This window comes from Haliotis asinina, chromosome 10 (genome assembly GCF_037392515.1).
Source record: "Haliotis asinina isolate JCU_RB_2024 chromosome 10, JCU_Hal_asi_v2, whole genome shotgun sequence".
Taxonomy (NCBI): domain Eukaryota; kingdom Metazoa; phylum Mollusca; class Gastropoda; order Lepetellida; family Haliotidae; genus Haliotis; species Haliotis asinina.
The window spans coordinates 33,869,022-33,890,894 of NC_090289.1; the positions used below are offsets into that span (position 1 = coordinate 33,869,022).

The 21,873-nt window shown below is 37.0% G+C and overlaps 2 protein-coding genes across 2 annotated transcripts in view; one reads left to right on the forward strand and one right to left on the reverse strand.

The window, feature by feature from the left end:
• The window catches only part of LOC137298085 (centrosomal protein of 70 kDa-like), a 29,434-nt gene extending 22,958 nt beyond the window's left edge, over positions 1–6,476 (reverse strand). Inside the window, exons 1-8 of the mRNA XM_067830159.1 lie at positions 6,429–6,476; positions 4,287–4,349; positions 3,595–3,694; positions 2,749–2,815; positions 2,034–2,130; positions 1,151–1,324; positions 497–582; positions 180–248 (exon numbers count right to left, since the gene is read on the reverse strand). Coding sequence (XP_067686260.1) covers positions 180–248; positions 497–582; positions 1,151–1,324; positions 2,034–2,130; positions 2,749–2,815; positions 3,595–3,694; positions 4,287–4,349; positions 6,429–6,461 — 689 coding nt within the window. The 5' untranslated portion in view covers positions 6,462–6,476. The remainder of the gene's footprint in view (positions 1–179; positions 249–496; positions 583–1,150; positions 1,325–2,033; positions 2,131–2,748; positions 2,816–3,594; positions 3,695–4,286; positions 4,350–6,428) is intronic.
• Positions 6,477–6,650: 174 nt separating this feature from the next.
• Positions 6,651–14,213, forward strand: LOC137299043 (fas apoptotic inhibitory molecule 1-like). Its single transcript, XM_067831518.1, has 5 exons — positions 6,651–6,698; positions 11,487–11,604; positions 12,106–12,328; positions 12,812–12,861; positions 13,558–14,213. Exons 2-5 carry the CDS (start codon positions 11,491–11,493, stop codon positions 13,705–13,707), a joined length of 537 nt encoding a protein of 178 aa, XP_067687619.1. The 5' UTR covers positions 6,651–6,698; positions 11,487–11,490; the 3' UTR covers positions 13,708–14,213.
• The last annotated feature ends 7,660 nt before the right edge of the window (positions 14,214–21,873 follow it).

The following is a 21,873-nucleotide window of genomic DNA, read 5'->3' on the forward strand; positions in this document are numbered from 1 at the left end:
CGTTTTGATGACCGGGACCTGGATCATCTGGAGTGCATGCATGAGTCAGGATAAGGAAAAATAATAAATATCCGAGGCTTGCAGAGGATATTTTTACCTTTATCAACAAGTGATCTAGGAGATATCACACATGCCATATCTACTGTGGAACACAGTTTTGGATAATAAATCGAATTTACCTGGATTGATCCAGTTCCCTCTGCAATGTGTTTACTTGACCTTCATAGGCATCAATGATGTCAAGTAGTCTGAAACATAGGCAACCACTTTAAATAAGCAGACGGATTTACAGAATTTCTAATTCATCATAAAACATGAAATATCACCTTTTAACAAAAATTTTCGGGCTAGCTATTTGGTTTTCAGAGAAACATGAACATCAATAAAAGCATATGACCATTTTGTTTTACCAAACCATTTCAAAGCCCATACAGTATCATTAAAAATTACATTAAAAACAAAATTCAGTTGAAATTATCCCAAAATAGAGAATTACTTTTCATCCATCACACTATGAGCCCTTGATGTTCTCTTCTTGAATTCCTGAAAAACCTGATTTTGCCTGTTGATTCTTCTTGTCTCCTAAAAACACAGAAACATACATAACCATATTAAACACTTTCAAGGAGAAAATCCTACCTATCTAATTATTCGTGTGTCCAAGTCATGTTAAACTGGAAGGTGTTCTACAAATACTGATAAAACTACACAATCAACACCCATATTTATCACCATAAACTGTGTTCTATGGGAATTATTGCTTGTGTGAGCTACCCTTCACCTTTTGTCATCGCCATAACAATACCTTTTGGAGATATTGTTTTGGAAATAGATTCTGAACAATGCCCTAGTCATCAACTGCAACAATTACTTGAGATCACAATTCCTTGACATCATTAAGCTCATGGCTCATAAGGTGAAACACCTTGTCCTCATGACAAAAGAGGTGAAATAACTCCAACCCCTGCCTCAGTAGTGCTGCAAACTGAGGTCACCATGTTAAAACTACTGGCAATATTTAGAAGCTCAAAAGTGCCCATTTGGGATGCAACCTGTTAATTAGTGTTATACTGTGAAGCAGCAACTTTAAAGTCTGATGGAGTCACTGGACATGGGTCTTGAGACGTCACCCATCCATCTTCCCACTCACTTCATCAACCATCCTCTTCAGTTTCCTCCTGAGCATGTCAATCTCCAGCTCCTGTTCCTTGCACTGCTGTTCCAGCTGACGCTGTTTGGACACGATAACATTCTTGGTGTTCCGCAGCATGTCTCCTTCATCTTTGTAGTAGGACAACCTACTTTGTGCCTCTTGCTCCAGTTCCTATCAGTCATACACAACACTTCACTAACTAATCTTAAACTTCCACATTTTCAAAAACAGCAAACTGCATCTTTACAGTTGTCATTTTTATGCAAGGTTCATAGTTAACATTCACAATGATTAATAGTGTATGAAATAAGACGGGTCCGACAGCCTGTAACAGGTATAGATTTCTGATGGATGGTTTAAATTTACTGATAACCAGCCTGATGGTCTGGTAAAAATTTTACATGTTCCATTCATCTGGATAAATGCACCAGATCTGGTCTCGTTGAATCCTTAAGCACTGTTAACATTTTGAAGTGTCTGCCTGGGGCTTAGGCTAACTTCAAACACTGTGATTAATCAAACTGACCAACAAGGCTCCATCCTCGAGTGATAGTCTTCCAATGTGGACTATCATGTAATCATAAGATAGCAGCTCTGGATCAGATGAATTCAAAGGACTAGTGAAATTAGAAATTAGTTTTTAAATGCAACCCTGCTCACTTATAAATGTGAGGAATAAATTCTGTATAATGAACAGACAACTATGGAGAACACTGATTTTGTTTGAAGTATAAGTATTTTTATGCATGAGCAACAAATTTGTTGAAATCAATGAATTTCAGAAACCACTAACAGTGAATCAAACAAAAAATGCACAGGAATTTGTTGCGTTAGGCACAGGTGCTTTGTCTGTGTGTCTGATTTAAGGTGAACGTCATACCTGCACTCGGGCCCTTGAACACTCCAGCATGACCTTGAGGTCCTTCACCTTATTCTGATACTTCTCCATCAAGGAGCTCTGCTGCTCTGGTTGGTCACTGACATCCAGAACATACAGTTGTCAACATCATAAAGATAGTTATAAGCTGCACATAATATCTTCTGTACTGCTTAGGAAATCAAGCCTTCTACTAATCATATCATTCAAAATTGAGAGACATATTTCTAGAGCACATTCACCATTTTATTGGAAAAGCCCACAAAATTTAGTCAGTTAAATATGTTAAAGGAAATAAGTCATATAACCCATGTTTCAAGCATTTCAAAATAGCAAGAAAAACAAGTGAGTGAGGAACACAACAATATTCACTTCGCTGAACTTGTTGAAAGTGTATTACGGACATTTATCAATATTTCTGTCAGTGTGAGGTTCAATATGGATCTGTAAAACAAGGAATCCTATCAACAGACTTTTCACTTCCTGTTCTTTATCACAATTACCAAAGTAAAATGGTGCAGTGTTCCTGCTATGAATTGATGTGGAATCAAAATGCAAAAATACAACACGGAAGTACATGATGGTAAACATGGTAACTCCTTGAATTACTTACATGTGACCTACTGGAAGTCTACAATGAAAAGTTTTATGCTTTCTTTCATAATTCATCCAACCCATGACTGATAACTTCCTAAAATTAGCTAAATATGGCACATACCCCAGAAGAGTTGTCAAAGTATCTCTCAATGATTCACTAGTTGCAAGATCAATACAGACAACATTATCTGAAAGAACAACAACAGTATAATTAATGGTACTAAAATTTGACAGGTTGTTATAGTCTGTTTGATTTCATTTTAGAACGATGATTTCAAATCTAAAAATTGCAACAATTTTACACAGTCCCATGAAATTGACAGACCAATTCTGCTGATTAGTGTTGGAACTTTATATCTCGGGACACACGAATAAAAAAGTTGTTTAACGAACAATTAACAATCAGTATTTTGTTGTAACTTTTAGCTATTTCTTACAAGGGGGATCACTTGTTGGTAAGACATTAAGGTAATCAACAAATGTGTGTAGTGAAATTTCAGTTTCACATGTGCAATTTGCACACCTTAATGAAACAAAAAATAATGATCATTTGCATGTATTAGATTTTGTGTTAGTGAGCAATTCATCAGTCTGAAATGAAATCAAACCGACTGTATGAAATCACTGATATATTTCACTGTTCAACTCCAGTGGACTGGGGCATACCTAAGGTGTGGCACTGGCAAGTGACCCCACTTAAACTTTAAAAGTCCCTGCCACTGACCACTTTCTGTAAATGTCAGAGAAGTTATCTCTTGATCATGTAGATAGTGGAAAAACAACTTTCTTCAGATGCATGATTCATCTTTGATTACCATGTCTGAGACGCCCAATGATCATGAAGATGGCTGGATTGTTAAACCATTTATATGAAGAATCAAGTAAACATACAGTGGTTGCAAGATTTTTTTCTGTTGACAGACCCTTGTCGGAGTAGATAGGTTATTACTGTAACATTATAAATTACCTGTTGCAAGAGACACATCTGCTGGATGCAGAAGTTTAACTTTCGCATAACCATTACTCCGCAACAGGTGATTCACACTAGACCATGCTTTCATTTCACCCTGTGAAAATAACAATTCTCTTTCATCATAAATGTCAGTAAAATCATATCTTGGTTGTCGCTACATCAAACAAACATCTGAAGAAAAACTCTGACTGACCAGTGAAATGGCTAACAAGAAGTTCACAGTAGCCAAGCAGAAGACAATTTCCTTAAGCTTTACATCACAAGTTTTCCTCACAACTGCTACACTGAACACTACAATTTGGACAATACTGATTCAAAATTTGAAAACTTGACTTAAGTGAAAATTGTTGAATGTCTAAAAATCTAAACTTTTCATGGATCATCCTATTTCATATTAAGTCCAAAACGTTATGATTGCAGATCTATGGAAAACACATAGTGACATACAGAAAAGTCATTTTATTATTAATTCATATCAATATATTTGATACTATAAAGGTGATATATCACATATACTGAATTTATAATTAATGACATACCTAATTATTCAAGCATACATCACATTTATCTGCTTATGTGACGTTTTTGAGACTGACATTATAGTGACAATCAACATGATCAAGAGTGTAAGAAACATTTGGTCTCTCGTGAAATAACAGGAACATGTTGTCTTTCATGATGCTCACCTCATAGCCAGGACTATCCATATCGTCTTCCACATCAACACCTGGGTTAGTCATTTGATGACTCTGAATGTTAAATAATTCAAAATGATATAAATATATACTAAATGTGTCATAACTGAAACAGATAATCTGATCAACAGGTTCAATAACAACTTTGATGTATGATGATGATGATGATGATGATGATGATGATGATGATGATTACTTTTCCATACAAGAGCATCCTACACACAGACATGATGCACAGTGCTGCGAAGAAATTGTTTGTTTCTGCTGAAATGTTTAGGCTTGTCTAAAAAAACACAGATTTGGTACGTCCAGTATATGTTCAGTATATGTATTGCAATAAAATGATTCAAGACATAACTGTGGGCCTCTAGAACTATCAATGAAATTGCACAGTTTCCCTGATATTCTCAGGTAACATTATCTGCTTTCCATTAAACTATACACCATGTGACAATATTATATAGTATTGTTTGGTTTATACAAGAATAAATTGTCAACATGAGGTAAAAGAATGTGTTTTCTTTTTCTTTTGAACATTTACAAGATAAGATCATTTGGAAAATAAAACAACAACGCTCACGTAAAATCTGTATACATAAGTTACACTATTAGTGATTACTATTAGCATCTATTCTAGTGATAAACAACACAGTTACAGTTCCTAAAGATCACATAAATGTGACATGCCTTGTTGTGCACTGTGACAGACAGTGAAACCCACTGATAAGATTATCAAGATGGAAAATAAAGTTCCATCAACTTGTTAAATATTAAGTTTCTTTCAAACAGAATCAGTAGATAGCTGTTGTTCTGTGAGTGTGATACTGATGGTAAGTTGTCATGTCACTTTGCAATGAAATTTTGGTAAATGATGACAATGATGACCAACCCCATTCTTATATATCCTAGCTCACAATCCCTAAGGAATGTAAAGAGGTGACCATCCCTAAGGATCCTCAAGGGGTGCAAGTAGTGTCTATATACATTGTCTAACCCTAAAGACAAAGAACTATCTGATCAAAAAGGATTCTACTGCATGGTCAGTTTGCACCTGGAAAATTGACTGCCCAACCCTGAGAACAGTGAAGGACTGTTTGCTTGGACAGGGGTGTGATGGCACCTGTAAAAGGTTGCACCACACAACCAAAAGGACAGTGAACACATGGCGAAGGACTGTTTGCTTGGACAGGGGTGTGATGGCACCTGTAAAAGGTTGCACCACACAACCAAAAGGACAGTGAACACATGGTGAAGGGATGTTTGATTGGAAAGGGGTATTCATGCATGAAAAATGGCATTGTTGCCTTCTTTACACAAGTGTAAGTGGACTAAACAGAGCGATGACACAGTATGGTACAACAAATTTTACCTCAATTCAACTTGTACTGTTTTAACTATACTTGTTGGTGAAATGCTAGGAAATGACTCATGGCAAAATGCGTACTGACATATGAACAGGGATTTACAGGATACTAATTCCTGCATCCTAAACGTATAAAAATGACAATGGACGCCACAAAATTTATTAGCACATCCATAGGGATGCAGAAAAAGTATAAATACTTTTGGCGAAAATTCCATTCAAGCAACAGTACGTTATCACTGAGTTTGCTGCAAGTCGGATAATGGTATCATTTGCAATTTAAATACGGTAATAATTCATGTGATGGTCATGATACACAATGCAATAACTGTATTAATAGTAATTTTTAAGTGTCTGGGGCCCCCAATTTGTCACCCAGGACCCCTGAAAATTAAGAGTATAGGTCCCAGGGACCCTCAAATACAGGACTCAGGTAAATCCCTGAATCAAATATTTGATAACATGCCATGATTATTTTCATTTTCTCTAGATGCAATCGTTGTATTCATAACACGTATCGGCCTATAGATTTCATTCATAACACAACTATCTCTCCAAATCTCTCAACACCGTTCGAAATATATTGTAACACAATTCTTAACATGTTTTGACAAGTCTGTCACATTCAAATTTACCGCCAGAACAATGGGATGGCAAACTGACAGTCAAATCTACGCTCTATCTTAGTGACTGATAAGAAAATAGGTTTGGGTAATTAGACGTCTTCGTAGTGCATAAAAAATGGTTTGAAATAACAAAATATAACTTACAATCCAACGGCGTTGTTTGCCGAAAGACGCCATGTTTGTTGTTTGACAGGTGCGCACTCGGGAACAGGTACAGTAACTCTATCGTTAAGGTATAGGACATCTTTAGAAAATATTCTGAAAATAGAAATGTGATTACGATCAGCTGATGCCATCTGCAAAATAGCGTGCAGGCTCCCAATTCCCAGGGTCAAGCTAAAAATCTTTGCTGCGGATCTACCCGGAAGTGTGTACATTTTGGTCTGTTGCCGAGCAGCAAGAAGCGAAGACTGAGTAAGTGCAAATTTGTATTTCTGACTGTGATCGTTTCTAGTTCTGATTTTCAAAATTTACGCATATATCAAATAATGTCTTCTCCCTGATGTCTAAATCTACTCACAATAGAAGTCTATATTGTAAACTATATGAACTATATGCTTATTATTCAGTGTTGTATGCCAATCAATATTATATCGACAATAGGATAAAAAAAAGTTGACCAGTCGACATGAACTACCCTGAGGTTCGATCTGCATCACGATGAAGTAGATTGAAGATGAAAAGCATTAATTTAATTGCCTGCAACACGACAGTTGTATTGATAATATGAGTAGAGCGGTGGTATCCCAAATTTCGACGATTGCATTGCTAGCGCTATATCGAGGAAGTACGTGCGCGATCGGAGTGCACAAAGTTTCATCGGTAGGGCGGATGACCAGATCCTGTCGTGAGACGTTTTATTGACAATTGAAATCAAGAAATTAAGTTATGTAAAGAGCAAATAAACATCAATATTATTTACCCTCGATCGTTAATACGACTTCAGATGCAAAATCAATTGGCTGTATAACAAAAAATAGCCAGCACAATTCAACAAGATCAGTCGTCTGCTAGTGACAGGTTATGTATGAAACAGGAAACCACGTGATCAAAACACTCTCGCAGTGTGGAGAGAAAGGTATGGCTCATTGTCGAAAACACAGACAAAATACGTGGATGTGACAAGTGGCTACGATGTCATCAATGCTGTTTTTGTTGGAAACACGTGACACATTTTTTGTGAAATAGATGAATATACCTTTATCACTGTAGGTTAGCAAAATCAAAACTTAAAATGATATTAAAGATAAGAATTACGTTTTTGTCTTATATCGTGGAAAACCCCAAACACTGGGATATTACCGAATATGCAGCTATTACCAAACAAAATTCCATTTCTGTATTGTTTACTCAATTTGCCGGTCGCTACAGCAAGTTTTATGCGCATACCATGAAACGGAAACTTCCTCTACTGGAAAAACGATTGTCTGTTCCTTAAATATATTTCAAAAGACGCAGAGAAGAAAACTGACGAGAAGACAAGAAACTGGCATCACATACTTAAACCTTGTGTGTGTATCATCGATGAGATGGCTAAGAAAACAAGTCTTGGTCAGTACTGGGATACCCCATTTTAAATATACCAATATGTCTATTGTTTAAGTGCATTATGCAGTTCCAAACCATAATAAAAAGCTTTGTTAGCCATATATGGACTGTGCCGTCCGATCAACACTAAGCCATCAATGTGCAGCCCTGTCGTCCTTTACCGAACAAGCACCATTGACCTCAGCAATTTTCCCTACTCTACTTTATGCCTATGACCTATACTAAAACAAACGGCATTAATTACTCCATCTGCTTCTTAAAGTGTCAAGACAAACACAAAACAAGATAATTATGCAAGTTTCCATTCTCTAGTGGTAGGTGTTACAATTTAACTTGTCCTGTACCCTGCTGAAAAAAACATGATTGTTTCATAAAGGAATCAGATTTACTGTACAAGCTATTGCATTCTCCCAAGCCAAATCAGTCATTAACTCCAAGCATTACTTCGTGGAACAACTTACTTTTACATCAGGAACATGTTTGTTGAGGCATGTCAATAAACATTTGAGATATTCCCCATGTTTCTTTTTGCATGCCCCATGTTTCTTTTTGCATTCAGACATGAAATAACAGAAAATGTCACTGACGCTGACTGAATTAATGCCCATATGTGACTAAGTAGCTTTGCATTCAGAACAGTTCATTTTTCTCCATAATATACATTTCATGAAATAATCTTTCAATAAGAAAGCGACCAGAAATATATCAACTCAATAAAAATAAAGATCATTAAATAAAGATACTATAAGTGATCTACATTTGAAAAACCTGTTAAATAGGCACACACTGGAACACATTTGTGCAGAGACAATGTTCAGGAATACCTGTTTGATGCCTGGCAGTTACATGATTTTCAAGTGAATATAAGAAATGCATTTTCAACAAAACATCAATCAAGTGATAGTGTTCAAAATTAACACAACACTCTTCTTCGTGGACTTTCTTTCTGAATCTTTTCTTCTGCTGATGTTTCGAATAGTGAATGCTTACCTTCAAATTTTCATTTTGAGCAAAAATGAACAAATATTTCTTCTACGTTTGGGCCTAGTGTTTATCAAATTATTTAACTGACATGATTAAATTATACGTAAATTGAATCAGATATGATTTACCTGGCTTAACTAACTAACTAACTAACTGTAAGCACTTGATATGGTCTGATTTAGAGTTTGTAGTTCTTTCATATTGCTCTCTCACATGCTAGTATGTGTAGCGTTTTGGTATTTTTCAGTCAGGTGGTTAAGATCAATACTGAAAGGATTTTTGTATTTGTCAATAACCGAAAGTCCCAAGACCATAAGCGTCCGTAAGACCGTAAGCGTCGTGCCGTAACTTTGGTTTGGGTGGCTCTAACCTGTGTCTTTCAAAGGTGTAGATAGCACTGTCATCTGAAGAATCATTCATGACAACTTCGTTCCATACGAAACAAGCAAACTCCTCCTCTGTACGCATATGAAACAGTTGTTATCTGGTATGTAGTTGCTCAGCACCACACCTGACAAGTACCTTTTGTAACACGTGAAGTGTGTTTGACTCATATGAGTAAATTGCATAAATATACCGGCATAAATGATTTCATGTGATGCGTCCATGGCAGTACTTGTTGTACTGCATGGTTACGGGAGCATGCTATCATCATTAACTGGATGTTGAGATAACACATCAAACCATAATGTATTTGACCTTATTTGCAACAATATGTTTGTTCTAATGCACGATAATGTACATACTATATGAGTTATAGTTACACTATGGAACTATACTGTTATTGGACTTGTACCTGGTAGATCAGCATACTGAGTGATTCTTAGACACTTTGGAATGTTAAGGAAGGACCACACCACTATAAAAAGCATGTCATCTTTTTTTCATTTTTCCAAAAATTACAGTATAAAAACGTTAATTTGGAACAAACTCTTTCTGAAACTGCAAGCAAATTTACATGAATTCCTTTCACCCATAGAGCGAAAAAAATCGCGGAGGACCTAGCTGCATGTTTCAATTATTGGTTGGTTGGTTTGATGTTCAATGCCGCACTCAACATTATTCCAGCTATACATTGGAACAGACTAAATTATACAAATTTTAGTGAAAACATGGAGATCAGAGTGCATAATAGGAACAAAATGACTGCACTTAAACTTAGACACTCGTCATGGAGGACATCAGTCCAACGAATAACCCGGAATAGCCCGACACAAGTGTTCAGAATAGCCGGACGTCATAGTTTGGAATAGCCTGACGCCATTGTTCGGAATAGCCCAACGTCACTGTTCGGCAGAGCCGACAAGAGCTCAAAATCTGATTAGATCTGATTAGATCACCTCAAATATTTGCTTGAAACAGGTTTACTAAGCACGATTAACTTGTCTTCACACGTGATAATCATACATATTGAATAGTTCATTTTGTGTATTAATTATTGTTAGGTGTGATGAAACCTGTAGGAATTAGGCTGAACACCGCTCTACTGTATCCCTCGACAGATAGCACTGTGCTGTAATTGTCAGTGCTATTTTTAGTTCTAAAATACAACATACTATGAAGTTCAAGTGGTTTCAACCTCAAATCTTGTAACAAGTGGTTAAACTGGCTAAATATTTCTAAGTTGAAACTGGATCACAATTTCACCAGATCTTACAACAGTATATTCGACTGAAGCAAACAAAGTCTTAATCAGTGGGCACTTCTCATGGTAAGACACTTTATACATGTTAAAACAATCCACACAGACTGAAGATAACTGGAGATCAGAATACAGGTATTATATGGTATTCACAGGCCTGTACATGAAAGCCATCACGACACACTGTTAAGTAGCAAAACACAAAGCATAACACCAGTGGAATTAGATTGAGTCGTGTGCAAATGGTAACCTTTGTGATATCAGTTTCAATTTTTTAACTTCATAAGTTAGTCTCAAGTGTAAACACAAAAGGACACCTTATAATGTAGCTTTATTGATTTAAACGAACTGTGTACATAGTAATCATTTCCACAGACATGTGGATGTATTACATTTTAAATTTACTGAAATTTAATGGTTTTGATCCAGACATACACATTTCAGCTTGAAAGAGGACCATGCAGGAAAAGCATGCAAATAAAACAACATTGTGGTGTTGTGGTAAAATATTTGAGTAGACATGGGGAGATTTAACTAAGAAATCAAATGTGTTGAATACTGACATCAATCTTGAAAGTGTAAAACATTTGAAAAATGTCATTAAAGTTCAATTCAAGTCACTGATGCTGATGAACATTTTGAAGCTCAAACCTTATGAGGTCATGCTGTATAGTAATGTGAACATGGTTATGTTTTGCAGATGAAGTTCTTGCATAGAATGTTTCTCGTCAGCATACATTGTGTATCTGTGTTGTTCTACTTAGTTGTAGCATTTAGAACATTTTTGTTTTATGATTCCCTACTTATTTTGAAGACTATAGAATGGGGGTACAAACTTGGATGTCCTCTTCCAGGGGAGTAGAAATGAAAGTTAAAGTTCATATTAATCCACTGACTGTAATGATATTTCAGCCTTTCCAGCATACTTTGCAGATGGAGTTAAAGGCTTCACAAACCCGTTGTTGTTGTTGTTGTTGTTGTTGTTGTTGTTGTTGTTGTCATTGCTATTTCCTTTTAAAATTAAACAGGAACATGTCAAGTGACCTCGTGGCCACTTGGGAGGTTGCTCTAAGTGATGGGGTGCACACGATAGAATTTGAACATGGAACAACAACAGGCAAGAGAGTCATCCGAGTTGATGGAAAGGTGAGGTAGTTTTTTTATTTTTGTTAAGTTCTCATCACAAATATTACATGCATCTTAATCATTTTCATCAAAACTCAGTGATAAAGTATGGGCTGTTTCCAGCAAAGCTTGCATGACCGAAAGAATTTATAATGGACCAGATTTGGGACCTGTGACTAAATTCACACACTACCCCATATCACACATGAATACATAAAAACTCTACACTGTGTGACAATGAAAGAAGCCCCTGTATGACAGACCTATACATGTCCCTGACCTGCTTGTGACCATATATTGCCACATATCGAGGTATTATGACTAGAGTACACAAGTATTAAGCTGTTTGACTTTGCCATCTAATAGGATATGAGATCCCTTCTGGCAAAAACCATGTAATGTAATATGTGTAATGTAGATCTAATGTCTATACTGTCTTCCAGTGAGTATTAGAAGGTTTGTTTGACATGGCTTCATGTTCACCATATACTACATCAATCTGACTTGTCTTTTGAATTCTAGGAAATACATCGAGAAGACTGGATGTTCAAATTGGTCGGCAAGGAGGCATTCAAGGTGGGCAAGGCCAATTGTGAGATAACCATCGAGGCAGTCAGTGGATTTGCCTATGAGTACACATTGCAAGTTAATGGCAAAAGTTTGCAGAAGTTCTGTGAGAACCAGCGCAAGATCACCCAGTCCTGGATCCTCCATATAGGCGAAAACCCAATAAGGGTCACCATGGGTAAGATGACATCATACTATTCTCTTCAAGGTGAATTGGGGTCAAGGTGATTGCACTGGTGTATTCACCAGTGGTAAGATGACACCCTACTGTTCAGTTCAAGGTGAACTGGGGTCAAGGTGATATCACTTGCATGTTCACCATGGGTAGGATGACATCACTGTTCCAGGTGAATAGGGGTCAAGGTTATTGCTCTTATGTTTTCTGGCATGTGTGTATACATATCTGTGTGAGTGCACAGCAAGTACCTGCCCACAGAAACATCATGCCTCAGTTTAATATGGTACAGTGTCTGGACTTCTGAAAAATTCAGAGACTGACTATTGTTTTGTTTCAGAATTGGGATGTTTACTATTTCAGTTCATTTTTGCTTAGATTAGGAAATATTTAACATTACATTACAATGGCAGACTTGCTGCAGAAGTTTTCTTATAACCAGGGTAAATCCTATATTTTTTTAACCAGTTGAATCTTATGTTCCAGAGAAGGACACGGTGGATGTATGGGTGAATGGAGAGAAAGTAAACACTGCTGTAAGTAGAGTTCATAAACTGAGCAAAACAAATAAGGTAACACCAGTTTTGGGCAGTGTTTCTCTATTTAGTCTCTGAATTCCTCCCACAGCACTATTCAAAACTGGTGATAAAATCTTCAAAATATTAAACGAACACTGTGTTCTTTCCTTCATGTGTTTCTCTGAGTATATTTAAATTCATCCATTTATCAATGGCCTGCATAGATGTGAGCTGACTTGCTCCAGCATCAGCTGTTGGAGGAGTGTGATCATGGGTTTCTCCTGTCAAGATGTGTTCTGACCATATCTTAGTTCTGACTAACATTATAGTCTTAACGACATAATCTACAGAAAGTACTGCCATACATTATTGGACATCCATTATACATTCAAGAATGTGCTTGTGTACACTTTCCAAATTATCAATGAGTATCTTTCAAAATATGGTCTGGAATGAGTGTCACCAGTTTAAATCTTGTGATGTAAATCTCAAGTTAACTTCTCTCTGATTGGCTTATGTGGACTTCCTGTTATTCTTTTTATCGGATGATAAAATTTTGCAGAAGGTCCTCCTGATATATCCCGTTATGGGACATCCTAAGCTTGTTAAGATCTAACTTAAACTCAAGTTAATTAAACCTAAGATCTGACAGCAGAGAGAACTAAGATCTATTTATTATGAGATTGGGAAGTAACGAGAACCCAAATCTTCCAGGCCGAGTTTGTTGATGATGGAACTGAGACCCACTTTGCGATTGGTGCCCATGCTGCCTATATCAAAATCTGCAGCAGCGGCAAGCGGCGAAGTGGTCTGGTACACCAGCTGTTTGTAGACGATAAGGAGATACCTCCCGCCAACGACTGAGGAAACGGATTACTAGCAAACAACGGATATATCAAAACAATTCACCTCATTTCATTCTTGGAACAGATTGTTTGGTTGTGGAATAACTGTAGAAATGGATTGAGCATATGAATGTTTAATGTGATTTTTTCAGGATTAAGTATGGCAGTGAAATGTCTGAAACTACACATATTTATTTATTAAAGGTATATTTTTGGTGAGCAGTTTTTGAGAATGAGATGGCGATATGTTATTTTTCCTTGTCTTATTAAAATGATACTGTTCCGTCCAACTGCAGTAGATCTTTACCAGCCCATCATAGCAGCAAACTATCCAGAGTGAAAAGTATTATTCAGATGATTCTTAAATTTAACAATGTACCAAACAATGTTTTGGTTTTGATTGTAAAAAAAATGGGTCAAGACTTTGTTTGTACAAAGTCATATGGAAAATGTATTTTTCTTTGTTTTAAGAATCCTCATTTTATTCTGAATATCTAACCTGTGATAGATTTGGTTTGCAAATCAATAAAATTACTGCCCATGAGCTCATTTAAAGTTTCATATCTTTCGTAAAGCCTTTACTGTTCAAAAGTGTTGTTTTTTTTTTGTTCCAGTTTGGCAATTTATGAGCTTGATTCTGTGTTAACTCCCCTGTTGTTTACATTAAGTTTATATCTTATCATTGTGGGGTGGTGAGGTAGCATAGTGGTTAAAGCATTCCTCATCACACCTAAGTGTTTAATTCCTCACATGTATATATTGTGCGAACTTCAATTCTCATTTCTGCAACCATTTTGTTGCTCGACTAAAAGCAGTGTTGAAAGGTATTCAGTCTCTCTTTTCCCATGGTGTTGACATTCCTTCGAGATGAAATATGTATATTGTTCAGATGTATTATGTTGTTAAAATGTATCCCAAAGATAGAAAATGGCAAGCTCTCTTTTCTGTGTTAATTCTGTCATTTTCATGCAATTTAGAAGACATTTAAAGGTTTTGTTTGTCCAGTTTCCTTTCACCAAATTATGTGATGATGATATTTTTAGTCAGGCATGTTCCTGCTATTGAATTACCCACAGACAGGTGTTTCTCATAGAAACAGTGTTAGGAAGACATATGGGTGTATAGAACCGACCTGAGTACAATATAAAAGGAAAGGGATGTAACAATGAAACCACCCCAACCTCAATCAAGTTAGTTATCCCCTCGTAAAATGAGCAATAATGGTCACAATAGGATCATTATTTCAAAAGTTATATGCCTTGACTGATTCAAAACAGCTACCTACTCAATTTCACGCCAAAATCATGGAACTCACCTTTTGCATCGATTGTGACCATTATTGCTTATTTTGTAGGAAATCACCTAGCTTTCAATCTTTAGGCCTCAGTGGGGAATTTAAAATATTTTACAAGGTGAAATCTAACTTTGATTGATGTTGGAGTGGATTCCTTTGACTGTATACGGTATTAGGATAGGGTCTGAGCGATACACACCCATGTGGAATTACCAACATTGACAGGACATTTGTGCCACGATTACTTGGTTGAATCGGATATGGGTTATAATTGCTCTTCAGAAAACCATTGTCATTAGAGGCAACTAATGGGATTTGGGTGGTCAAGTTCGCTGAATGGTTGACACGTGCCATTGTAACTCAGCTGCATACATAGATGCTGATGCTGTTGATCACCAGATTATCTGATCCAGACTCATATTTTTACAAATTGTCTCCATATAACTAGAATAGAGTGTTGCCTAAAATTAAACTCACTCGCTTGTGGAATCGGTCAAGGCTTCTGGTGCCTTTATGAGACACAGTTTCAGTGACTGGCACTAGTAAGATAGTAGTCAGTATGTATAGATACACTTGGGCACAAGGTCAAGATGCCTTCATGTTTATCTGAAAGATAGTAGTAATAAAGCTTTGAACACTTGTCCATTCTTTACCGTCCATATATTTGTCCATGTATACAGACTCTTTCTATTGCCATAACAAGCTCTATACTTTATGTGATTGTTTGAAGTTTTGGTCAAAGATGTGTCTTTGGAATTTTTGCCATTTATCTAATTGACAAGATGATGTGAATAATTTGGAAAATGTGTAGTACTAACATGGTTTTGTTGGTGAATGGAATCTGTGTGAAGTATATCCATTCATACTTTGTCTTAGTACAAGTGGTCATTCGGTTTGGCCTAATACTATGTCTGTGTTCTTGTATATCTTCACGTTTTTGATTGATTGTTGTGTAGGTTGTTTTGTATTAGTGCTGTAATATCCTTTTTTATTTTCTTCTTGTTTTAGTCATGTGATCAGCAACAACAGTCAAACCATATTTCTTCATTTTAGTATTAAACAACTAAGAGAAAATAATTGTAAATACAATGTATAATATATGTCAAATTTCCGTCTAAATAAATTTACATTAAGTACCTCCAGAAACCGCTTGGTAGAAACTAAAGCTGGTTGTCACCATGTTTCCCTTCAGACTGACCATGTTTCCCTTCAGACTGATGATCCACATTCAGGTAGAGATGATTTCTTATTTTAGATTCAACATTGCAGCATGTCCCATATTGGCATGTGTTTTGGTGACTGCTTTCTGACTCCCCACCCCCACATCAACCCAACCCTTTACCCACCCCAGATCACATCAACCCAACCCTATACACACCCCTAAATTAACTCCACCCTATCCCAAACCAACACATCAATTCCACCCAATCCCCACCCCCACATCAACCTTGCCAGGTCCCCACCCCCACCCACCTTGCCCTCCTTCAAGACAATCCAACATTTGTTAATTTCATCATACTAGGCTTATATATGTTTTACTTTTTATATACTAATGTATTTCATTTCAAGACAATAGTGTTAAACTTACTTATGGTTTCTAAATTTTTGGGGTAAAACAATCACATAACTGTTATGTTGTTTTTGTACCGTATGTTATGGTGATGTTCATAACACTATATACACATACAATGTGTATGTATCAGTGCAAAGGTATTTCAATTTTAAATCTTGTTAAGCCTGAGACCAAAATGTAGAAATCAGGGTATTCTACTACTTTGCAATATTTTCGAAAATTTATTGAAAAAGGAGGGTGTTTTCTCAGCTTTCAAATGAAAAAGGCCACTGAGAAGTCTGTGTTGTTGGTGTTGCCATCGATACAAGTGTTATGGTTGTCTTTTATGAATTTGATTTTTGTTATTGATGACATCTACACTAAAAGTGTAAAAGCAGTTCATTCCATTCTGAAACTGTGTTAATGTGAAATGAACAGTCTCATGTCTTTAAAACAGGGCTTGATTTACTTGCATAACACATAAAGTGAAACTTATAAATCAGTCTAATATTTTATGTCTACATGTACCATGTGCCTGTCAAAATGTTTCAAGTAAGTGTGTGTCAACTGTATCCAAACAAACCTTACCTTTGGACGTTTTATTTACCATAATATAGCGCTAAACATTATAGAATGTGTAATTTGTCATGTTTTCAGTCTTTGAGTACATCATAATTATATGCTCATTTTACTATTACATTGTACAGCCATAGATGCAGTAGGGTAGCCAAGTGGTTTAAGTGTTCGTCCATCACCCTAGAGATGCAGGTTCAATATTTGATTTTGCCAATTTCTGGTGTCAACCACCATGATATTACAGGAATATTGCTAAAGATTCACTTGCACCCACACTTAAGATCTGGGTTCTACTCCCCACATGGGTGCAATGTGTGAAGCCCGTCGTATTGCTGGAATATTGCTAAAAATGGCATAAAACTGTTCTCACTCACTCTCTCTGCAGTCTTGTGTTATTGATGCATATATCACTGGATGAATTCCTGATTATTTGTCAACGTTGATGGATTTATTGATCAAGGTGTAACCAGATTTTGTTTGGTGCAACCTGTGTGTGTTTAGTGCAACCTGATGCAAGTTTAACCTTGAATTCAAATCTTAAATCAAGCCCTGCTTTACTCTGTTGCTGCACTTCTTTGTGTGAAGAACTGACCCATCAGAATGAGGTCAGTTGAATGCTGTGATCAGCTAACCATTGTGAACTCTTTTAAATTCTCATAGGAATAATTCAAGCTTTCAGAAAAAGATAGCTTATTTCTGTGAGTTGAAAAACAAACATTTTCGAATGTAAATAATAATGACCATGAATAATATTGTGAATATTTTCCATCCAGGCCCCAATTTCTCGAAACAAACTTAAGTCTGAGTTTTGACTTAAGTTCAAGTTTTTACCCAAATTTGAGAAAATACATTTCCCAGAATGTACTGAAATTGATATTAAACTCAAAAACAGTAGACAATTTGAGTTTTGTGAATATATTGCTTAAGGTGTTTGAGCATTTTCTATTTTGAAAAATGCATTTGAGTTAAAAATAAAGCAGTTTCAAAATGTCAAATTTGAGTAAAAACTTAAGTTTGTTTCAAGAAATCAGGGCCAGGTCATTTCTGAGCACAATATATCTACTCATAGCAAAACAAAAAGAACATTTGTGCACATGATGTTGATCATGGGATTGCCTGACCCAGATTCATATTTTTACAGACTGTCGCCATAGAGCTGTATTGCTGTATTTCTTAACTGAGTTTTCTAAATGTGTCAACAAGATTAAACCAAATGAGTTGAGATCTGGACAGTCAGTGCATCCTTCATTTACACTGGGCAGTAAGGGTTCACTGTGAGTTTGACTAGATATTCTATGAAGGGATTAGAGCTTCACACAGAGAGGAATGTGTGAAGATATGAGAATACTTTCCTAAAAAAAATATGACATGTCACAGATTCATGACATGAAGGGAAGTCAGTATATTTGTTATTAGTTAACTAAGTATGTTTAAAATTTGTTTTGTTAATAATAGAAATAATGTTTGTTGATCTGAGCATAATATTCTACTTATGAGTGTGTTGTGTTGTTAGTATATAGCCTGTTATTGATCATGTTGAGGATGTCCAGAATAACACGCTCATGTGTCTTAGTGAAAGCGTTATCAATCAAAAAACATTTTTTTATTAAACAGTTTGTGTTTTATTTTGAATGTTTTTGTTTATTGGCCCCTATGATAACTATTAAGGTACCATTTAAGAAATTATTGCACATGTACATGGTGGAAAGCTCTCCACATCTTTGTAACATGTCCGGAGGCAAACCCACAGATTTTCACAAATGTGCAGTTGTCGGTACTTGACTGGCTTGGGTTACAATGCAATCAGTTTTCTGCGACTGTGATACGATTGTCAGATGGCCAGAGATAGCAGAGTATTATTTAAAGCAATTGGTCTGGATATGTATACCCACTACATGTACAGATGTCAGTCAGTTGGTTAGAAACTACAGGAAAACCGATGAGGTGAACGAACGATTGCCCACCTTCTGGGCGACCCACTGTGACTTCAGATTGTGATGGACAAAAAGCCTGGAGAAACAATGTTCTGAGGCACTACTGGCTGCCATTTTGTCGGGACTACGGGAACAGTCATGAATCGCCAAAGGAGAGCCAGGTACAACTCTAGAGGGGTCACCAAGCATCAAATACGTTTACTGTGCGAATCTGAGACGAAGAATACATTGGTCAGATGAAAGTTGATTCCCCCGTGGGGAATGGTCTGGAGACAGCCAGATACAGCATTTGCAGGAAAAACACATTCAACGAACTGTTTCATTTGGTGGGGGATCCTTCATCATATGATCCCAACTGATCAATCGTTTTGTGTCATTGTTTGCTTCTTACTAGCAACAGGGTAATTGAGGCCAAACAGGTGATTTGTGTTTTGTGCCATGTCCTTTATTAAAACTTTGATGGAAGCACTCCGTATTGTGTGTTCTTTCTGTCTAGACATGATCTTACTGAAACCATGCAGCAGTAACAGCATACTTAGCCTGCACATAGCTGAAACATACAACTTTGAAAAAATTAACATTTTTTAACGGCGTATGCAGGTTAACCTTTTTTCCCGGCGTATGCAGTAAGAATTTCTCCCTGAAACATGGCTTGCAATGGAAATTGTCATTTAATCACATAATTTAAAGTCCATTTGCATTCCATTACCAAATTGTTCGACTCCCAACTGTTCTCGATGCGTTTGTTGATGTCTTCTGATTTCATGATCAGGTCAAGAATATGCCCAAACTTTCTGACGGGTGCACAGCTCTTCTGACACTTTGGTGGTCAGAAGTGGTGGGGAGTTTACATATTCTCCAGAAAGTTCTGGGTGGGTTTGACGTGGCAGAGGTTCTTGTAGACAGAGGACCCATGAAGATACGGGTTACGATTGGTCTTCATTAATCCATGTTTGTCATATGAATATCTGCAGAGCACAGCTATATAGCTGGTATATTGCGGAGGGCGACGTTAAGCCCAGACAAACCAACTAATCTTTTTTTCTTGATATACTTTCATAGCACGAATAACCACTGTTCAATGTTGATGAGATTCCTGACCGACATTTAGAAGTATGTAAATATATAAGACAAGCATATAGGTGTGAACTTCTTTATTGTATAACACGACGTTTCTGGAGTACTTCGTGCCCCTTCTTCGGGTGATTGATTGATTGAATGAATGATCATAGTTGAGATATGACCTTTTCCCCTACTGTCTCGTGTCGTAAGCAAAACCTCGACCCGTCGTGGTACGATGGCTCGAAATTCACATCCGCCCATTACTTCCTTCGTATGTACTCGCCTCGTAACACAACTGAAGACAAACAGATGTATCCACCTTATTGTTTGATTATGCCGCAAACGTTACGCAAACACAATAGTGGTGTGGTGTTGTGTTGTTAAACGCAGAAGTTGCCATACTTTTAAGGAATAATTATTGACTTAATGACATAAAGGGAAACAGGGTCAACAGTCAACAAGGCGAAGACAAGCTGTCCATTTTAACTGGAGTGTGGGCATCGAAAACAGCTGGATCCATGTGGCCCGTTTTATACCTGTTTAACTAGAGTTCAGTATCTGAAGCTGAAGACAAACAGGACGTTTCATAGTAACTACAATTCATGTTGAGTGGATTTAAAGATTTGAAGCTGAACCTCAAGATATTCCATTTTGATTTTGATTTAAAGCTGATTAGTCATACAGTTAAGATTTGCAACTCAAAACTTATAGAATCTACAGAACATGACCGCACATCGCCCGAGAAGACACTAAATTGGAACTGGGAGAGCCTGTTATGGAAACAAACGCACGTGCGTGTATTTGAATCTCTCACCGCCCATGGCATTATCCATATTAAAAGATCACACGAGGCAACACAATTCCATTGGCTACGTTCTTGGTACTTTCAATATGACTCGCCTCCATTTATTCAATATATTGCACCTAGCAATATTCCAGCTATATGGCGGCGGTCTGTAAATAATCGAGTCTGGACCAGGCACTCCAGTGATCAAAAACATGAGCATTAATCTGCGCAATTTGGAACGGTTGACGTGTCAACCAAGTCAGCGAGCCTGACCACCCGATCCCGTTAGTCGCCTCTTACGACAAGCATAGTCACCTTTTATGGCAAGCATGGGTTGCTGAAGGCCTATTCTACCCCGAGACCTCCTCGGGTATTCAGTATATAATTTAATAGCACGAACAGCTGCACTTCGTTGCATTTAGTTAACACTGATTATGTCTATGACCTGTTCATCACATGACCAGTTTTTCAAATGTTTGGTACCATAAACAATCTCCGAAAGTTCCTCCTCCTCGGGCTTTATATTTGCTACCAAATCCTCGGAGTCGTATTTTATCCTTTGTAAATAGGAAACAGATGATGTGGTTTCACTCGTCCCCTTTGTTTCAAGATCTACTGTAATAGCACGAACAGCTGCAAGTCTTTGCTGTTGGTTAACCTCTTCATCACATCGCCCATTTTTCCAATGTCTGGTGTCATAAGCAACCTCCGAAGCAAGCGAAGACAGCACACACACACACATGCAACAGTGTTGTTGCAAAACTTACGTTGGACCACACTGCGAACTTAAGACACGTGGAAGACACTGTGAACGTCCGTTACATAGATGACATAACCAGAAAAGGTAGCGCCTTTTCTGGAGTTGTGGTTAGAATGGAAAACAGAATTTGCCATACTTCAAAGTATGTTTATTGATTTAATGACATGTCAAGTAAAACAGACAACAATCAGGTATACATGTTCAAGTGCAGCGTCACATT

Bases quoted from the DNA above. Each gene is read 5' to 3' on its own strand.
- LOC137299043 (XM_067831518.1), top strand. From the start codon at position 11,491: ATGTCAAGTGACCTCGTGGCCACTTGGGAGGTTGCTCTAAGTGATGGG. The intron at 12,329-12,811 runs GTAAGATGACAT...CTTATGTTCCAG, and splicing joins CCCAATAAGGGTCACCATGG to AGAAGGACACGGTGGATGTA. The intron at 12,862-13,557 runs GTAAGTAGAGTT...CAAATCTTCCAG, and splicing joins GAGAGAAAGTAAACACTGCT to GCCGAGTTTGTTGATGATGG.